Source organism: Anabas testudineus, chromosome 12, assembly GCF_900324465.2.
Source record: "Anabas testudineus chromosome 12, fAnaTes1.2, whole genome shotgun sequence".
In the NCBI taxonomy this organism is placed as follows: Eukaryota; Metazoa; Chordata; class Actinopteri; order Anabantiformes; family Anabantidae; genus Anabas; species Anabas testudineus.
In genome coordinates, this window is record NC_046621.1 from 1,522,180 (window position 1) to 1,542,887 (window position 20,708).

At 43.1% G+C, this 20,708-nt stretch overlaps 1 protein-coding gene across 1 annotated transcript in view; it reads right to left on the minus strand.

Annotated features, from left to right (window-relative positions):
* Window positions 1–284: 284 nt before the first annotated feature.
* Window positions 285–20,708, minus strand: part of LOC113158491 (tetratricopeptide repeat protein 28-like) — a 34,639-nt gene continuing 14,215 nt past the window's right edge. The window contains exons 7-32 of the mRNA XM_026354420.1: window positions 18,148–18,344; window positions 17,915–18,068; window positions 17,659–17,830; window positions 16,705–16,873; window positions 16,445–16,605; window positions 15,865–16,353; window positions 14,939–15,131; window positions 14,745–14,825; window positions 14,240–14,492; window positions 12,903–13,012; window positions 11,524–11,653; window positions 11,186–11,413; window positions 10,113–10,278; window positions 8,532–8,672; window positions 8,240–8,384; window positions 7,681–7,860; window positions 7,004–7,578; window positions 6,673–6,920; window positions 6,231–6,355; window positions 5,790–5,867; window positions 5,529–5,688; window positions 4,899–4,975; window positions 4,290–4,419; window positions 3,770–3,877; window positions 3,050–3,686; window positions 285–2,093 (exon numbers count right to left, since the gene is read on the minus strand). Coding sequence (XP_026210205.1) covers window positions 995–2,093; window positions 3,050–3,686; window positions 3,770–3,877; window positions 4,290–4,419; window positions 4,899–4,975; window positions 5,529–5,688; window positions 5,790–5,867; window positions 6,231–6,355; window positions 6,673–6,920; window positions 7,004–7,578; window positions 7,681–7,860; window positions 8,240–8,384; window positions 8,532–8,672; window positions 10,113–10,278; window positions 11,186–11,413; window positions 11,524–11,653; window positions 12,903–13,012; window positions 14,240–14,492; window positions 14,745–14,825; window positions 14,939–15,131; window positions 15,865–16,353; window positions 16,445–16,605; window positions 16,705–16,873; window positions 17,659–17,830; window positions 17,915–18,068; window positions 18,148–18,344 — 6,206 coding nt within the window. The 3' untranslated portion in view covers window positions 285–994. The remainder of the gene's footprint in view (window positions 2,094–3,049; window positions 3,687–3,769; window positions 3,878–4,289; window positions 4,420–4,898; window positions 4,976–5,528; window positions 5,689–5,789; window positions 5,868–6,230; window positions 6,356–6,672; window positions 6,921–7,003; window positions 7,579–7,680; window positions 7,861–8,239; window positions 8,385–8,531; window positions 8,673–10,112; window positions 10,279–11,185; window positions 11,414–11,523; window positions 11,654–12,902; window positions 13,013–14,239; window positions 14,493–14,744; window positions 14,826–14,938; window positions 15,132–15,864; window positions 16,354–16,444; window positions 16,606–16,704; window positions 16,874–17,658; window positions 17,831–17,914; window positions 18,069–18,147; window positions 18,345–20,708) is intronic.

The window sequence follows — 20,708 nt, forward strand, 5'->3', positions numbered from 1 at the left end:
AACATTTCTTGCCATTTTATTAAAAGCTCAGATGCTGTAGATCTAAAGTCTAAAACATTTACTCTATTTGGTGTAGAATTCTACACATACAGAGAAAAAGTATTATATTTCCCTCTGAAATTTCATAAAGTTTAACTTGAAAATATTAGTAACATAAAGTATAATCCTGGGACAGGATAAACATTAATACCTATGATATTTGATCTACAATTTACCATTTTGTATTTATAATATAAAAGTAAAAATAATTTGTGAAAAATCTTCACTTCCATTTTGGTCACCAAAGCAAGACAAGGAAAGGGACATTTTTATTTGACAACTGGTCGAGAATTGTGATATTTCTGAATAGGAGTCTGGCACCGCTGCAAAATTGTACATTATAAAGGTCATAGAAACACTTAACAGCAAGAGGTACCATGCTGACAATCACACATTAAACCAAATCTCCATAAAAATTATCAAAATGTTTTCTTTACTCCATCCTTGTGTGGTCTTTATAAAATGTGTAATAATGAGTGGAAAACACTGTTTACGTTAAAAAATAAATGACAACAGTGAACAATAATAATGACATTTAACAATAATTATTAAATCAAGATCAAATTCAACTTACACAAATATAGCGAGCGTTACGATGAATATAAAATGTCATCTTTTTCCCAGGCATTCAGTCAACAGACTGTAAGTCAAAATGTAATTTCAGTGTACATGGAGGCATTGAGACACATGCTCTCTAGTCAATAATAAAAACACAGTTAAAGCCAGAGTCAGATTGTCCTTCCAGCTCTGTCCAGACAAAGGCACATTCATCACATTCAAAACATTAAAATCATGTGTAAAAATCACTGTCAGTTCAGTATGAGACATGACTTCCTCTGTTTTTCAGCAGGTATTGCTAAAAATGTGGCTGCATTTCACTTCTGTCACTGTACAAGCACAATAAAAACTAAACAGAAGCTTGGTCTAATGGGTTTCGTCTGGTAAATGGCCAAACTCAACATTTAGAAGATGGAAAAAAATGTCCAGGGGAGAGGAACTTGTAGCCGTTCCCAGAGGGAAGTCTGATGTCTCCTTTGGAGTTGGAGGGAGGGTTAGAAGTTTCCTCCAGCTTTTGGTGACCATTAGGTCTGTTGTCACCGTTGTGATCCTCACGAGCCTCAGTGTTTTTTCTGACAGACTCGCGTCTCGGTGAGAGATTTAACAAACCCAAAACATCTTTCTGAACTGTGCTCATCTTTTTACTCCCTCCTCGGAGTAAACTAGCATGGCAGGGCACATCGTGTTTTGGGCTGGCGGTGGCCCAGAAGGTTTTTAAGTTATGAATCGTCTGGACTTTGTGATCCTGTGCTGACTGGTTCAGTTTGGGGGTGTTTGCCGGGCTGGAAGAGGCTGAAACGGATCCTGTGGAGGAGTAAGAAAGAGCTGGAGATGGGGCACTGTCAGCAGGGGAGCGGGAAGGTGAGATGTGGGTGGTGTAAGGTGAGGTAGGGTATTTCAGTTTTAGCTGAGCCGGCACGTGCACATCTGGGGAAGGTGAACCCTGCTCCTTCACAGAGAGAGATAAAGAAGGAGAGGAATGAGCGGGGCTGTTATAGCCTGAGCTGATTTTCTGTAGAGAGGAGGAGCGGGACGGTGGCTTGGGTCGTGTTGGAGGAGGTGTTGAGATGGAGGTGGAGAGGGGTGAAAGATGACTAGAGAGTGAAAGAGGGGAGGACGAAGCCTTCAGACTTGCTCTGCTGGGTGGTCTGCTAAAAGCACTGGTCTCAGAGGGCTGAAAGCCTCGTGCTCCTCCAGTTGGAGTCATAGTTGGGGTTGTGGGAGTAGAGAGGGATGGCTGTCTGCCATGTGCCTCTTCTCTCCCCTCAGGTGCCCTCAGTGTCTTCCCTCTTATGTTTGCTTTCTGCAAGTTCTCCACAGCTTTCATGTGGCTCTGGGTCTCCTCCAGGATCTTCTGAGCCAGTTCCTGGGGATCCATTTGTCCAGCAGGTCCTGTCCTCTCTTCCTGGGACTTGACCGTGCTGTCGGTCTCAGTGCTCGACTGGTCTGAGTCTGAGCTGCTAACTTTGCTTTTCCCAGTTCTCTGTGGAGATGAGCTGGAAAAAATGAGGAAACAAATGATAAAGACATGAACATAAAAACTGGAATGACACCTGATTCAGCATGTTACCATGTAAAATAAGAAATATTTCAGATTCTGCACCAGTTACGATTAAGAAGGGAAACAAGGTCAAACATGTGATGGGCTTTTAGAGACGACTACTACAGCCTTCTTCTGACAGGACTTCTGCTGATTTTGGTTTTAAAATGCACATGGGGAGTGTACACAGCTACCAAGACAGACTGTGATCTGATCACTCAAACCACAGAGGTGGTCTGGGACACATTCATAGTATAAAGGCTGTGTCCTGATGCAGAGCATGCAGATGCAGGCATGAGGTCCTGACTGTCTTATGTCAGAAGCAGTGATGCAGAAGTAACATCTCAACACAAGTGGTCTGCTGGACTCCATGGAGACATGTATATGGACAGGTGTGACCGGTGAAGGGTCTCAGCAGTCCACTTGTGATGTGATCAGCGAAGGCACGTTTTGTAAACCACAGGTAAACAGGGTCATGCACTGCTTTTTGAAATCTCCGGTTCAGCTTTCAGCCATGACGTGACTCTGACAAAGCTCCTCTTACCACACTTTCAGTCAGTTCTGATGTCACATGTCTTATTGTCACAATGCTGCTTAGTCAGCAACGTTCTGCTGGAAACTTGGGGCAGCGTCACATTTGTAACCGGAGAACAATGAAGAATGGCTGCAGGTTAATTTACTAAACGAACTAAGAAAAAGATCAGAATCTGAAATATTTCTTCTTCAATATCTGTCTCAGAACTAGTTGTGTTTCTAAATCCTCACACCAGGTTCATATCAGATTTTCAGTGTGGTCCCTGCTGTACTGTCTGTCAGTGTAGTAGACCAGCATGGGAATTCATAGCAGTTTCACCTCTGTTCAGTGAATCTTAGAACAGATCTTCTTGACTAAACTAACAGAGCTGAACTTACATTTCCTGCTTGACTTTGGTTGGAGCAGTTTGGGGCAGTGGCGGTGGAGCTTTAATTGGAGACGTAGGTGTGCTGATGCTTCCTTTGGAGGAAACCGTTACAGGATACCCATGCCCCCCGGCAGATCCTCTCCCAGCACCACATCTCCCATGTCTGTGTCCTGCAGGTAGGGGCAGTGTGTCACAGTCCCTCCCCCCTCGTCCTAAGGGCTCACTGCTTATAATGGAGTACCCCTCGTACTCCTCGTCCTCTCCTTCTCCTGCCATTCCTCCTCCGTGGTTGCTCAGGCGACCTCTTGACAGGCCACCTGGATGGTGGTGCGAGGTGTAGAGGCCCGTCCCTCTCTGAGCTCTCTCTGGTTCCTGTTGATGTGAGCGCTGGCTGATGATGTCGCTTCCTGCTGGCTCAGGCCGGGACAGGAAACTGAGCGAGGAGGCGAGGGAGCTGAGGCTGTAGACGGAGATGGCGTCACAGGAGAGGTTGTCCGGGCAGACTGGGGGTAAGAAGGGGGGCTGAGGTTGGTAGCAGTTGAAGGAGAGGGGTAAAGAGTGAGGCTGGGAGGCTGATTGGGACGAGGACAGAGACTCCAGAGAGGAGGAACTGTCCATGCTCAGCCGTTTGGGGAGTTCTGTGGAGTCTAGAAAAAGATGAGTTACATATTAGATTAAATTCAGAAGGAAATAGTTTTGGAAAATATCCAAAGTTCAGCATGATTCTCACCAAACAGCGCTAAAAGGGACTGGAGGGCGAAGTGCATGGTGCGCCTGCTGGCCTGCTTCCCAGTCTTCAGCACAACCTCCTCTTGGCCCACCTCACACAGATCAAACCCTAAGACAGGCGGTTGAGGGAAGTAACTGAGTACATTTACTTAACTACAGCTTTTAAGTAACAGACACATGCTAACTTTGAGTTTTCTTCTAATCCAACACCTTTGTACCTGTGTTGAGTTTAACAGCTTTGAACTCATTTTCTCCTGTGTTTGCGTGTGTGTCCCAGTCTGACCTCAGATATGTATCCTCATGTTGATTTGTGTTAGGTCTGTATTCATACTCCTCTGTCTTTTCATAATAATGTAAATTCTCACTGGTGTTTGTACTACTATACCTACAGCTGCTAAAACCAGATGCATTCGGGGGCTGTGAACCAAACAGTGGCAAAACTAAAGAAGTTAGCTACTGTAATGACAGTAAAGTGTGAAAAAAATGAAACTGAAGTTTGGTTTCTTCTGTTGACGACTCACCGAGTGCTGCCAGGAACTCGTGGCAGCCTGGGAGCCTCCATAGCTGAACGCTTATCGACACCTGAATGGGAGCCAGTGAAAAGTCTTGCTCTTTGTCGCCTGACTGTAACTGCACCAGCACCTGGTGAAGCTATAGAGAAAAAAGACAATATAATGCCTGGAAGGAAGGACGAGAAAGAAAGCATGTGGATGCTGCTCCTCTTCTGACTAATGCCTCACAGCACATCTTATTACTTACCATTCCCACCATGCTTTTAACCGCCTTTGTGAGGTGAGTATGAGAAAGGAGGAAACACAACTTTAGTGGTTTATTCCTACGTAAATGTTGGGTTTGAGTCACTGCACACTCAGACATGCATGAAGGACAACTTGCACCCATATGGTATGGAAAAGGTCCAGAGTCATGCAAGAGCAACCACATGACCTAATACTAACAAAGAAGAGTGACATAACCAAGTGCCTGTCACTAACCTAAGCACATTCACCAAGGGTTTAACTGCACATGCACAGTGAAATGCAGCCATACAGCAGCTCTGCAGTAGCATTCTAGTAGTACTTTTATACAAAGCTCTAACTTGGAGTACTTCTTCCAGCACTATGTGACAGTACCTTATGAATGAGCTGTTCTCCAGCCTCAGAGGTTGAGACCAGTTTACACAGAGCCTGCAGAGCTGGAGGAGTGAGACCTGGAGACGCACAAAACACAACTTAGATCTTCAAATAAACATTAATAGCTCCACCACAGAACAGTTTTATGAATTAATACCCATTCAATACCATACTTAATTTTTAACAAGCATAATTCACTTATTTTACTTTATTCATGTTTTAAAATGTTTTATTCTCACAGATATTATTGTTTTATCTGTTTTAAAATTTTTTACTTTTGCTATTTACTATTTTAATCTATTTAAAAGTTTTTTATTATACATTACAATACACATGGTGCATCATGTAGTGAAATGCTTTTGTCATATGTTGTTTAAAACTTTATTTTAATATGTTTTATTGCTTTTATTATTTTGTCATTGTATATTATCTGTTTTAACATTTTTTAATATTTCTTCTAATCAGTTTTCTTACAAATTTTGTCATTGGTTTTATGTTTTTATCATGTTTTATGAAAGAATTGTCTGTCTTTCACACAAATTAAATATAATTTGTTAGCAGACAGCTCCCAATTCTTGAACACACTATTTTTTGACATTGTTGTTAATGTTAATGTACAAGCTGTGGTACCAAGCAGGGACTGTAGAGTGGTGCTGCACTGTTGTAGCCGGTCTCCAGGGTCTGATGTGGGAAAGAAAACCGCTGCAGGAAGACTAGCACTGCTACCAGAGAAGTCCAGCCGGAAACCCACTGCAGACAGGAGGGCCTGCCACCCGGGTACCCCGCCGACCTTTTTCAGAGAAAGAAAAAAAAAACAAAACACATGAACATGAGATGAGAAAATGCAGAAGTTGACATTTAAAGCACAGATGAACCAGCAGACGCTCAGACCTTATTCTCTACGCTCTGTTGCGATGTGTACATTGGATTACACTGTCCGCTCTGAATGCGCTGCAAAGACTTCTCAACCTGAAGAGACAAAGACACAAAGCTCATGTTATATTGTATCATCACTCACCTGGAAACACACACCTTTAACACAATTAGCACATCCTGAATCTGCATTGTGAGATCTGAGATCTGTAGTTTCCATCTATTTTTGCAGCGTATATCATATTTAATTAAATAGGTGGAAGAAAGTGACCATCATAACCATTAGACTCCAAACCACAAACATTTTGCTTAAATTGTGCAAAACTGCAGCTGCAGCTAGAAAGTCACAGCAGATCTGCAGTTTGTTCTTTATTAACAAGTGCTGATGTGCTCTATTCATAGAGCTGATGGCTAAATCTGCCTGTCAGTGTTAAACTTGAAAGTGTGAAGGCGTCTCACCAGGTGTAACATCACCCTCAGAGCGTCTCTGGCTCTTTCTGGGTACTGAAGAATCTCTGCCAGGGCTTGGCCGACCAGAGACATAGGGCTGTTCAGCTTCACGTCGTTGCCAATGAGCATGTAACCTAAAGAGAAATACACAACAGGATAGAAAAGACATTCAGGTTCATGTTTATATAGTTAGATATGCAATAATACATCAAACCTGAAAAAGGTGAATAAGTTGACCATTTAAAATTAAACATTATCGTTCATGGCAGAAGTCTCTGTAGAGACCATAAACAGAGAGGGAGATATCTGTTCCTTAGCTTTACTATGTTCACCAGTAAGATTTCAACTGTGTGTGCTGCTGCTAAAAAACAGCTGCCTACTGTGGTTGAGGGCTGGTAAGAGCTGGTTTCTATCAAAATAATACTGTTTATGCTCAGGAATGCTTCCTCACCCGCCCAGTTGGAGGGGTGAGAAAAGTGCTTGCTGCTCTGCAGTGTCTTCATGGCCTCTGTCAGAGCTGCACTGGCTTTGGTCCCATTGAGAAGAGCTGTGTAGAAAGTGTGTGTGAACAGTTTGGAGGCAGCTACCGGTACAGGCCACAGAGAGACGCACACACACTGGACCCCTGCAGCCAAGAAGGCTCGGGTCAGACCCACCACTCCATCAGCCGTCACCCTGCTGCTGGACTCTGGATACAACCTGAAGTGACGAAGAGTCAGGAGTAAAACGTCTTTCATACATAACTGGTTTTGTAGGATTCGGATTCTGTGAAAGGTTTTTACCTCAGAACCACCAATTTTACAGTCAAGCACAGGTCCAGTATGTCCGCAGCGGTGAGGAGGAAGTCTTGAAGTGGTGGACTATCGCACACACTCTCCACCTCACAAACACTCTCTGCATCCTCGCTGCTTTCTTCTGCTCCTCTAAGTCTCTCCGGGCTGCTGAGACTCTTCAAAAAGGAGCCCTTGACCTTTCCATCCCGCTCTGCAGTCTCACTCGAGGTCGAAGTCCCAATCGATGATTTCTCCTTGGGTCGGCCACCTGCCCCCTCCCCTCCAGCATGCTCCGTGCTGGGGGCGAGGACCAAAGCGGCGAGCTTCCAAGATATATGAGTCGCAAAGTGAACACACTCGGTTTGACTCAGAGCTGCTAAAACTCGTTCCTTTGTGGCATTTGATCCAGTTAGGGGATGACATCCAAGCTGTTCCCCCAGCCAAACAGCTTCATCTTCCGCTGAAGGTAAGGGGCCCCACAACCAGCGATCCATCACACTGGGGGGCAGCCGAGGAGCCCCGACTACCGCAGCCACTGAACCTCCATCAGAGCAAAGTAAAGGTCCACTACGGCGAGGATGAGGCTGTGGGTTGGTGTAGGGAGCAAAACAACAAACTTAGGATTCAACAAAGCAAAAGTTCCTCAAATTAGACTGTTTAGGTTTGTAAAAGTATAATTTTCCTACCTTGATTGCGGCTCCTAAGCTGGCTAACGAAGGGACAGAGATGAGGCTAAACCTTTCATACAGGTACTCATTAGAGGAGCTGCCTTTGAGCAAGGCAAATGGGATCAGGTACAGTTCTCCCTCCAGCACTAACACAAGTTGTCTGTGTCTGCCCACTGGTCCACTACTGTGCATCAGGCCCTACAGAAAAAAGATAGAAGACATTATGAAGGGACATGCTAATACGTGGTTTAACCATAGAACGAATGAGCCCCTAATGACATAATACTGTAAGTTCCATTAGTCTAACTTTAGCATTCATTACATGACACTGGCCCAAAAGAGCTTTTCCCCAAAGACAGAAGATCATTGGAAAAAGTAAAAAACAAAAACTAAATACTCGGGACCCGAATGGAGAAACTAAGCCTAGTGCTCATGAACTGTGGCTCCAAAATAAACATCCTGATCATGTTCTGGGCAAAATCTGCAAATCTGGAGTATGCACCACTGAGCAACTTTCCTTTTGTGCTACGTAACCAGTTCAGCTAAATGCATTCATAGGTTTCATAGGAGAACATACCCCTTCCATTGGGGCTATGAGTAAATCATAAAGGGCTCGTAGAGGAGGTTTGCTGATGTTACTAAGCTGGGAAAGAGGAGAGCACAAGCCATCCTTCACTGGAGAGACTGTGGCACTGTAAAGGCTGGTCATACTCTGACAGCTCCTGTAAGAGGCAGAATACACACATATCAGATCCAAACACAGCTGGCCTATTTGACATCAGTGAAATAAGATGAGGAGGAGACTATAGTGGGGGTCTGTGACTGTACAAGCTGCTCACACTGACAAATACATAGAGCTGAACTCAAACCTGTTGAAGAGGTTATTTCTGGACACCATGCGCAGGTATCCTGTGGGGTCAGTGCCTGAGGTGAGCTTGTTGTTCAGCTCCTCAAACTGTTGCTCTAACAGATCTCCTGCTTCGCTCTCTGTCTCACTGCTGGAGCAAACTCTGTGACGTAGACAGAAACACAGGCAGACTGCTTTATTTACTGCAGGTCATAAATACTGTATTTAACTCTGTGTTCAGAGGCTGAGGTACATTTTATTCAATACTCTAGAATTATGAATGTTTAGAAGTAGCACCTCTTCTTTTTATCCACTAAAAAGTGAATTTGGAAGCTGGTTTGTCCAGAGACAGAGCTGATGTTTAAATAAATACTAAGCATTTATTTCCATTGATGGAAGATGAGAAAAGGAGCCTCTCAGCACCCCGCCCTTTCTTTTTGGTTTTGAGTTATTTTGTGGTCACTTGACTTCTGCATCTGAATGTTTTGTCCATTTTTTGTTTATTTCTCAATGTTTTGTCCATTTTTTGTTTATTTCTCAATGTTTTGTCCATTTTTGGTCCCTTTGCACTGCTTCTGTTGAAAGTTTTGTATGGTTGGTCATTTTTGGGTATATTTGCATCTTTTATGCATCATTTTGTGACTAGTTTGAGAAACTAAGCTCTTTAAAACAGGAATGAACAGTGGCCCCCGACCTCTTAGGTCTCTAGACCTGTGCCTGGTAGGCCCATTCAGTAAACCATGCAAGTAGAACTTATAATGGTGATGAACACCAAATACAGAAACCATGTAGAACTTATAATGGTACTGTTTATGAAACAGTAATTAAAGTGTTTTGCAGTGATGCTGCTTTACAAGAAAGAAATTAGTTACAGGCTCATAGATTTAGTCATTAGCAAACACCATTACTTTTTATGGAATCCTCTCAGGGAGCTTTGGTCTGTGTAAAAAATGCTGCTTCTATCATTTTAATTTCATACCAGTGGGTTGGATAACATTTTAATGCTGCATATGTGCAAATAATTTTAATGCTATGGGCATGAACGTACTTTAAAGGTAAAGAGATACAAATACTCCAACCTATAGAAAAAGCAGCACAACTGTGAGGAGCATAAATAAAACTAGAAATAAAATCAAATGGGGGAGGGTCCATGTTTGCTACACACACAGATAAACACATGGAACAGTTACGCTGGTTACAGTACAATTCACTGAAACTTGTGCAGTTTTACCAACCAAGAGCTGAAGTTGCAGGCAGGATAAGTGAGGATGAGAAAAGGAGGAAGGATGACACACAGGAAGCAGCTTCCTCCCAGCTCTCTGATGCAATACATAGGAACAGTGGTGCTGGGAGCTAAATGTCATACAGCACATTATAATATGTTTAGCAGTTATAGTGTTGTTGAGTGGGAAGGTTGATGTGAATGTCATTGTTTTGCAGTTTATTGATGTACAAGTACAGCTCAAATTAAATATTTAACTTTAAGTATGCAGATGCTGGTGCTAGAGGAAAAGTCACCAAAGTTATTACTAAAAGAGCTAAAATGAGGTTCCTCTGTCACCGTCCTCCAGCAAAGAGGACTCTCAGCACAGAAACAAACTACCTGCTGTAATGACTGTCCACTCCCAGAGCTTCTCTAGTGTTGCAGATGTACTGCTCCAGAGACAGAGGACCTCCACCTCCACCCTGCGGACTTCCACCACCATCCTGGAACTCTGATGCCTCGACTCCAGCCTCTCCAAGATACACCTCGTTAAACTTGACGATACCTGTTACAGCATTTCAAGAAAACCGTGAGCAGATTAGTGCACTGGACATATGCTGAGGTGTTCTAGAAACTGGAACAGAAATTCTTTCTTTTTATTTATTCTTTTTATGAAGCACTATAAAAGCCGACATATAAGATTAATGCTCCAAACTAAGTGTGCAATTCAGATTTAGGGAAATATCGTAATTATTAATGAGACTAAAAGTCTGAAGCCGTGCTAGTTAGTGGATCACACAGGCCATGATGTTGGCTTCAATACCCAGTGCAAAAGTGTTGGATAGAAAAATCAGTAATGCAGCTTCAAGAGTAAAGTCTTCCTGAAGATGGACTTAGTGCAGTGCTTTAAACAGGAGGCAAAAGTAATGAAATATCATTTATGAGGCGAAATAATATTCAACACATCAATACATTTAACCTTTTTCAATAAAATCTCCCTTTTTTGTGGTTGAATGACACACGTTATGTTCCTGGTTTGGGCTTTTAACAGGTGGTATAACGGACAGGAATGAGTTACTGAGTGGGTCCACTGCAAAGGCACCAAAATAAAGAACAAAACAACCAAACTGATGAACCAGAGACACCACGACCACAGATGATATGGTTTGTGGCCTCTTTCTGTGTCTTGCTGCTGGTACCTCTACATGCCTGTGCCCAGGGGCTCATTGTGTCACAAACTGTCCAGGAAGACAGAACATGTTTGAGAAGCTTTGGAGAAAAGGCCACGCTGGCATTAAGGTTAGAATGGGATTCAAATCCAAAGGTCTATACCGGCCACTGCTCAAATGTCACAAGAAGAAGAACAGGAGATACCGCTCATTGCTGGTTTTATGGGAATTGTTGACAAGTAGAAAACACACAGAACATCACCAACTTTAACCTTTGACTCTACAGAATATATGTTATCATACCTGCGCCTGGACATATCAGCCAGCTGTACAGAAAGCCTCCTGCCAGAGAGTAATAGAGGACTATGGCCCTCTGACTGTTGACTGTCTCCAGGATGTGCTCTACAGTAACTGGGATGTAAGGGTCAGCGCTCGCTGCTTGTTGACTTCCTTTCTGGCGTTCAACCAGCAGATCAGCAAAAGCACGTGTTCGGCCTCGCTCGGCGATGGCCAGCGCCTCCTCGTGCCGGCCTGAGAGGGAACACAGGAGAAAGACTAATGAATAATAGAGAACAAATGGGAGAGAGTGAGCTGTTAATAGCACTAAATAACAACACAAGATGTGAGGTTAGTAAAGTCACCTAGGCTGACGAGGACCCTCTGGAGAGCCTGGTACGAGCTGGTTTGCAGATCAAACAGAGAGAGCTTGTAATCCGTACTGTGCTGCATCTCGTGACGAATGGTCTCGAATAACACAGACGCTCTGTACAGCTGAGACACAGTAAACAAACATACAGCACACTGAGATTCATATACTGTCAAATACAGATGCACATTGATTCACCTGAGGGTACAGATCACATGAGCCGGACTTACACACTTTTGACTTATTTGTTTATTTTGTTCCAGTATGTTTTACATTTTTAAACTGTACTATACTTTAAATCTTATTTAAGATGTTTTTTACTGAGGTCTTAGTTTGGCAGCTGTAACATCTGAATTCTCCCACAGGGATAAATAAGGTTTTATCTCCTGAGCTCTCCGGGACAACACATGCTGCACACTGAAACATGCACTGTGTCCCTCACTTTCTGATTTTACACTGACTCATGAAGCTTAAACACTATTAATTACTCCAGTGTGATTTCTAGTATTTTACTGCAAAGTAATTCATAGTGGAAATGAATAATTTTGTTAAATATTTTGATTTAAAAAGTTAATATTTGCATAAATACTGCTGTTTTCTGTAGTGTATATAATTCTTTATGTCAACTCTATTGTCTTTAATATTTGCCTTTTACTTTATTTATTTTTATTACCTTGTTTTTCTCCTGTGTCTGTGCTGCTGTAACTTGTGAATCAAAGTTTCATCTTATCATTATTATTAATTAATAATATTATATTAATATTAAAATTTTATTTTATAACAAACAAACAAATCTGTTGGAATATTAGTACATTTATTATTTGTAGATAAAAATGTCTTATATATTTTTTTCCCATTGCAATATAATCTGGTGAAATATGTATTCTACACACAGCTCACAGTGATATTACCTCCATCCACTCAGCATCTGAGAGTCCACAGATGTTGAACCGACTGTTCTCTGTGGGTTAGTCTCCTCTTCTTCTAATCTTTGATTTAAAATTAACACTTTGACTGTGGTCAACAGATTCATTCCTCCCTCAGTGATCTCTGTATTAATTAATGTTGTAATATCAGTGCATAAAAATGTGCAACGTAATCATCCTGTATCAAGCCTGAATGAGCTTGATGTTACACTACTGGCCACTGGGAGGCGCTACAAACACACATCAGTCAGCTGTTTGCTCTGACAGTTTGGTCCTTGTCAAAGCTTTTTCATTTCACCTGCACATGTTCACTACATGAACCGACTGTCTGCCTCTCACTGTTTTAAACACAGGACGTTCAGAACATCTCTACCGCTGCAGATCCCCGACCTGTCTGCACGCTGCAAGACGTGAACGCACACGCACACACACACACACACACACTCACCTGGTGCTGAGCCTCTTCCAGGTTTCCACTGGCCCAGAGAGACAGGCCCAGGCGATGGCGTATCTTAGCTTCATCTTCTCTCCGACCTAACTGCTCTGCCAGACGCAGTCCTGAGGAGAGGAGTGAGAGACAGAGAGCCGAGGAGATCAGATGCTGGTTCCTTGAGGCTGATCTGCAAATCATCTCTTTGAAACTTGTGGCAATTTGATGCTCAATCGTTGCAACTGTTGCTGCACAGAAGAAAAGCCTTTCGGAGCCCGGGGCCTCTCACATCTGCAGCTCTTTTTCTCTCATCGGTCCTTTTGTCTTTGTGTCTTTTTGTTCTGTCAATTCAGATTCAAAGTTCTTGTATTCTCTCTGCTCTCTTCAGTTTGTCTCAGATATGTTTGATCTCCCCTGCTGTGAAGGAGCAGACAGGCAGCCATGACAGGTTGAATTTAGTTCTCTTTAGGCTCCCAGATTGAGCAGAATCTCATCAAACATCAAGTTCTCGCTCTCACTTCTCTGCCTTTATGTCTCTTTCTGGCCCATGTGATGTTCAGTATCTGACGTTTATTCTATCATTCAGGGAGGTTAATTGGAGGCTCACTTCAGCTCTGTCCTCACGTCAACTCGGAGCCCAGCTCCTTGTTGCTTGCTCAGTTAATGATCAATTAAAATCCAGAGGATCTGCGAGTTAAGTGACAAACCGTGACCGTGTCTTACAGGACAGATGAGGCCCGAAGGGGTTCATAAATCAACCCAATCATTTTAAATATCCATTACAATTAGGCTGTTTTTTAATGTGCCTCAGCCGGAGCTCGTGTGTGTGTGTGTGTGTGTGTGTGTGTGTGTGTGCTTTTTAGGAAAGACTTTCAAATGGGATTATTTTCAACAAGGATGCAGCTTCAAAGCTGAAGACATGACAGAGGTGTGTGTTTTGAAGAGCAGTCTACTGTAGGATGGAGATGAGGTTTTATCAAACAACAAGCTGCCTGAAGGAACCCACGCTCCAGGGTAAACACCGAGCACTGATCCTCTATTAGCCTGTGTCAGGCTCATGAATACCTTTCATGCCTGTTCAGGGCTGCAGAGATCCAACTCACAGTGTTCTCAGGCGTAAACACCTCTGACTTTAAATAACAGAGGCCTGCGTGACTGCGGGAGGGGGGGTACAACTACGACCGACTCTTCAATAATGTCAAGAGTTTGAAGATAGGACTAATCAAAAAATCCTCTCCTGTGGGATTACAAGTCTCCAAATCCTCTAAAAAAAGGTTAGAAACTAGCTGCAGAGCTGAAAGCTGAACGTTACTGCAGAGCCACGAGTCTGTGATCGCAGGAAGCTGGTTTCTTACCTTCCTGCAGGTACATCACAGCCTGTGCATAGTTTTGCAGAGCATGGTGGATCCTTCCCAGGCTTCCGTAGGCCAGAGTTTTAGCTATCAGGTCATTGGTCTGTGCTGCCACACTCAGGTGCTGCTCCTGAAACACCACGGCCCGCTCGTAGTTTCCTAGAGCTTCGTAGGTCAGGCCCAGGTTTCCGTAGGCTCGGCCTTGGCTCCTCACACACCCCGTCTGCTCTGATATATCCAACGCTCTTTGGTGCCACTAAAGCAGGAGAGCTGGATTATTTAAAGGACTAGTTCCACGTTTCAGTGAATGTTTTACAGAACGTCACGTGTGCTTCACTGTTTCCTGGCAGAATCCAGTCACTGTCTCCTCCACTCTTTATGCTAAGCTACGCTAACATGCTGCTGGCTGTAGCTTTATATTTAAGGTAAAATACATGAGAGAACTGGCTGAAGAATATTTCAGATATACATTGAAATTATGGATATTGTACAGTGAGTCTGCACAAACCTGCAGCGCTGTCTCATTGTCTGCCATCAGCTGATAGACGGCTCCGAGTGCATCACTGGCCTCTGCTTCCAGAGATTTATCCTGACGGTTACAGCAGGATTCATTACATATTTCTATGCATGGTTTACCTTTCACACTGCAGATACTTTGTCATATTCAGCTGAAACTACAAACCTTTGCAGGTAAGTCCTTACCCCTGCTGTGCGTGCAATGTTAAGCTGGTGCTCCAGGCAAGACAAGGCCTGCTCATAGTTGCCCAGCTGGCTGTGTAGGGTGCCCAGCTCCCCGTAAGCCTGAGCCTTACCCCCTCCTTCTCCACCCAGCTCGTGGGCTACCACCAAGCGCTTCTCAAAGCACACCAATGCTTGCTGGAGGCTGCCTAAGGACCTGAAGAGCAAAACATGAAACAGCATGAGAAGGTAAAACTGTACACTGAGAACTGCAAATGGTCTCATAATAACAGGACGTTTCGATTTTATTAATACAAAAACCATTTTATCCTCTGAGAAATAGACTAAAAGAAGAAACATCTACAAAGGCTGTGTTTGCTGAGATAGATTCACACTCCAGATAAAGGATGCCCATCATTAAGCCTTGTTCTTCTGTCAGTGAACGTTACTGTAGGAACAATGAGTCTCTGCACGGTAGATGTTACATTTACAACATTAACGGTCTCTATTTCTGATCAATTAGATTTTAACGGACACAGAAAACGTATTAATAGTGGTGTTTAGAAGGACATTTAATGATTGACTGATGTATATTTAGGGACCATTGAAGACTTTTGGGTTTTAAGATCTTCCTTTGCACTTAAAAAAAAGAAAATATTCTACCCTTTCATTCTCAAATCTCTTGAAACAGAAACACTTTTTTGATAGCACTTTGCTTTGATGTTGTTTCTTCTTGACTTAGATTTTGTTTGCTTGCCTTGTTCCTCACTTGTAAGTCGCTTTGGATAAAAGCGTCTGCTAAATGACTAAATGTAAATGTAAATGTAAGATTAACAACATAGAACAAAACACGTTTCGTATCAGATCAGCCTCATTTTTAATGAAACGTACTGGAGCAGACAGATGTTAGGTCAATTAACAGGTTATATTATGTGTTAAGCTTTTCCCACCTGTGCGAATTGCCAAGTCCTCTGTAAGCTTTCTCCTGGTCCTGGACGTGGTTGAGACTCTGAGCCACCGTCAGGTATTTCTCATAGTACTGAATAGCCTCTTCATAGTCTCCCAGGGCATCGTAGCAGTCTGCCAGGTTCCCGTAGGCCCTACCTCTGTCCAGCATGCTCTCACTTCCACTCAGCTGCTGCAGCATGGCCAGCTGCTGCTCAAAATAGCCGATAGCTTCCTCAAACACCCCCATGTTTATTTTGGTGATGCCCATGTTCCCATGGACCTGGGCTTCCAGACGGGCATCCCTGAGCCCCTGTGCCAGGCCCAGCTGGGTCTCATAACACTGGAAGGTTGTAGCGTAGTCTCCCAGGGCCATATGCACCGCTGCCAGGTGTCCCAGGGCGCGGCACTCGCCGTGCTGATCACCTAGATCCTTTCGGATGGTCAGTTCCTGGCTGTGGAAGGACAAAGCTGTATCCAGCTGGCGGAGCAGCCTGGAGGGGCAGAAGACGATGAGGACAGAGAAGAACAGTTAGGGACAGCAGAGCAAATCACAACGCTGAAAATCTTTGTCGACCTTATTACCTGTGAACTGATCCCAGTGCTGAATAGGCGTCAGCCTCCATCTTCTGATCGTTGACCTTCTGCGCCAGCGTCAACTGCTGCTGGTAGAACCTCACCGCTCCTGGAAGATCTCCCCGACATATGCAGACATCGCCCAGGTTCCCAAAGGCCCTGAAAACGGCCTGCAGACAAACAAACCACGCAGACTCTGATTACAAACCGCTTCTTGGAAAAGGGATATGTTGTCAGAGTTTATAGTAGAGTGAGCACCAGCGTGTGACCTGTGTGTTATCCAAGGCTTGTGCTAGAGAGAGCAGGTATCTCTGACACTCCTCTGCTTTGTTGTACTCCCCCAGTGCTTTGTGAGCCAGACCAAGGTTGCAGTAGGCTTTAGCCTGGGCTAGTTTATCTTGGAGATCCTTTGCCAAGGCCAGGTCCTGCTCATAATACCTGGAATATAATGAAAACAACATGTTGTTATGGTGGCCTTGTACTCTCCTCATCATTTTAGTTCCTAACATTCAGTTTAATACAACTTAAAATAAATTAATAATTGCTTTAAACAACATTTAGCTGCAAAGCGCACGTTTGCAGTGAGTCACCCACTGGCCTGTGTGATTCACTTTCATTCTCATTCACAATATGCACAGGTTTTGTCTGTGGTGCATATCCTCATTATGTTGTCTCCCTCTGTTTCAGACCCAGCCCCGTCGACCTTCATGTCTTTGTTCTCCCTTCCTGCTGCTACTACCTGGCCCACCCCGCTTCTCCCTCCATGCACCTGTTTTTCATCTGCAGCAATCAGCTCCCGCTCAAAAAGCCAGCTCTCCACACTCATCCTGTGCCAGACTGTCGTTGAGCGCTGTCTTGTTACTCCCCAGTGTTCCTGTTTTGCATGCCTGTCTGATGTTTACCTTGCTTTTGTTTTTTGGACTCTCGTGCATGAACTGTTTCTCTGCCTGGACCACATTTTATTTTCACAACAAATCAAATGATCACACTTTTTTGCACGTTGCTTCACCACTTTCGTTCTTTTGCCCGACAGCTTCATCTTTTTGTTGATGAACTTCCTTTGTTTACCTGCTCAGGTTAACTTGTCTCTGTGCTTCACCTGTTGACTGGTGTCCTGTAAAGACTTCTGAATCAAACTGTCAAAAGTATTTTCAACTCTGACAGCGATGCTTCAATTCTAAAAGGAAACAATGCGAGTTTGTGAGATTCGTTTTGGCTCTGACCTGACGGCGTCTCTGTACTGTCCCAGGCAGTAGTGAGCATAACCCAGGTTGTGGCAAACTTTGCCCTCCCCCTCCAGGTCCTGCAACCCTGGGGCCAGAGCCAGGTACTGCTGGTAGTACTGCAGGGCCTGAGCGTACTCTCCTCTCCAGCTGTGGAAGTTGCCCAGGTTTGCTGAAAAAAGGAACATTACATTAGTACATTAATGTTATCAGTAAAGCTTCTCTCCTCAGTCCCTCCCCCTCGTGAATGTCTTGCCTAGTGCTCTCGCTTCGCTTTGTGTGTCCCGCAGCTCTCGTGTGATGGTCAGGTGATGAAGGTAGTGCTGGAGAGCCCGGTCGTGAGCGCCCAGCGCCTGGTACGCCACGGCTAGGTTACCGTGCGTGGACGCCTGTGATGGACGATCATTCACCTGAAACAGAACTAAGACATTTCACAATCTGTCCTGAACAGATGTGGAGATGTTGCTTGTGAAGAGCGAAGGGATTCACCTCCAGTGAGATCTGTAATTCTTGACGGTGGTACCGAACAGCTTGGTCGTAGACTCCGAGTGCATGATAGGCGTTGCCCATGTTACCGTAGGCCCTCCCCTGGGCAGCATAATCACCCAGCTCCTGGACGAAGGACAGGTGGGCTTTGTGGAGCTTCAGTGCCGTCTCATACTCCCCCTTCATTTGGTGTATGATGCCTGTGATGGTAAAAAAGGAAGAGCCACAGCTTTAGCAACAAAATAGTTGAACTTATTAACAGAGCTGCTTCTAACACTTCAGAGACAACTCCTGAGCCATTTGAGACCAGACCAGGTTAAACCTCAAGTTACTTCAAGTACAGAGAACATTTTGAATTCAAGAATGGATAATGTCAAAATAGGTTCCAGACGGTTGAAGGGCCCCACACCCGTCCTATATAAGATCCCAGGATCTCTTTTTGGTGATTTTTACTGTTTGTGGTTATTGTTCACCTCTTTATGTTGTTTATGTCATTTTACAGCTTTTAATTACATCAGCAGAGCAGTTATGAAGCCTTTATAATGAGGATTCGTGCCTCATTACAGCCTTATTCGTAGTGATTATTAGTAGTGAGGATCGAAGAGTGCTGAACATGGTAAATTCCCAAATGTTAGAGAGATATAGAAAATATCCAACATGTAAAGAAGTCATACATGTGTATTAATACTGTATAGATGCAGCACATGGTTTTCATGACCCTGAAAAAGATTTGAGAACAAAGCAGTGAATAATTAAAGAGCTACAGTAGGACTATTCAATAAATCTAATGTTATTCTGCTGATCTTCAAACTTCAGTAGTGCATATGCATAAATCCAGAGTCACACAGACTTCATCTGTCCAGGGAGAACAAACCGGTAAACTCGGGTCCCAGTGGTTTTACCAACTTGTTTACAGAGACAAAGCAGACAACAGTTGAGACGGAGGATAAAACTTAAGGAGGAAGTTTGGGACACATGAGGGTAAGATGGAAAGTGGAGAGGAAGACAGTAGCTGCAGCAGGAGAAAGGTGAGCACATGGGGTTTGTAGCGGCAAATGAAAACTGAACAGAAGCTGAAATAGTAAAAGAGAATGATGATGGTGGAGAGAAGGACAAATTTAGCCTTTCATATTTAAACCTCTCCTTGAAAACACAGCATAACAAGACTTTTTACTCAATATTTGATAAAATCTACAGAATTAGTTGAAGATGTTGCTTCAGTGAAACTTTGAACAGTACTTTCACTGGTAGATTGGAGTACTTGTACAGCGTGGTACTGTAAAGTTCAGCAGTTTACACACAGAACCTGTGCGTGCATTTGACCTTTCGAACCTTTCATCTCCGCTCTTACTGTCACTGTGTTTACACTTTATCTTCATCATGACCAGACTGAGGCAAAACTGTGATTATTGCAAACTGTGGTGGAAACACTTCTACTGCATTGTCTAAATCAGAACAATCATAACTAGATTAACAGGGTTTGATGGGAGCTCTACCTTTCTGTTACAAACATGCACCTTATCAGTCGGATTTCTTCTCACTGCGAAGATCGTCAGGGATAAACTGCAAAGCTGAGTGTTACATACGGTCTAGTACGAGGTAAACCTGCAAACTAGTTATTATTAATTAGTAATACAGTACAACATAGAGTATATTTAAGTAATAAGATTAGTAATATGTAATAATAATGATTACAGAATAGGTTAATTTGAAATATACTGTCTGCATCAATAACTGTCATCTAACAACATTAAATCAATAAACGTCAAATGCACCATTAACATAATGAGTGATTTTAATGTTCACATTTTCTTGTTTATTTGCAATTATTCCTTCAAATTGAATTTAAATAATAACCAAGTGAATTAATTCTAAAGCAATAACATAAAATGCAGTAAGTGGCATTTACTACAATAAAGCAGGAGGAGGACAGATGAGAGAGGGGTTACGAGGGGGGAAACAGGGATATGGGGGGTGTCGAGACACCAGATGGAAGAGGTTACATGTGGCTTCCGTGTCAGACTGTGTTGAGAGAGAGAGAACTGCACTGTAAATTCTCATTCAAGAATTTTGTGGAAATGGAAAATAGTTTAAAATCACGTCAACCTAAAAACCTACGATTAGTATTTTCAAGATAATTAAAATTAAATTGACAGAATTTATGAACATTAGCTGTATTTCTATTGACGTCTTAACTCATAAATTAACTTAAAATTATGAGTTAAATGAATTTAATTCTTAGACTTCACTTCAATTAAGTTGATAAAATACAAACAGATTAGCATATTACTTCCAAGCATGTATCCGTTTAACATTGTTCATTTTAGTTATTATAGATGATAGTCATGGTTGGTGCAGCTTAACATGAATGTTATGGTCTCATTTTAGTATTTTGTGGCTCAAGCACAAGCCGGTATATTATGTTAGATGTTAGATGCAGTACCGTGGTGGTTTTACTCACTCAGTAACTGAGAAAACATTAGAGGCTGTATAACATAACACAACTGGAAGTATTTTAAATATTAGATCAAACACGACTGATGCTCGTGAACAGATTGTTCAAA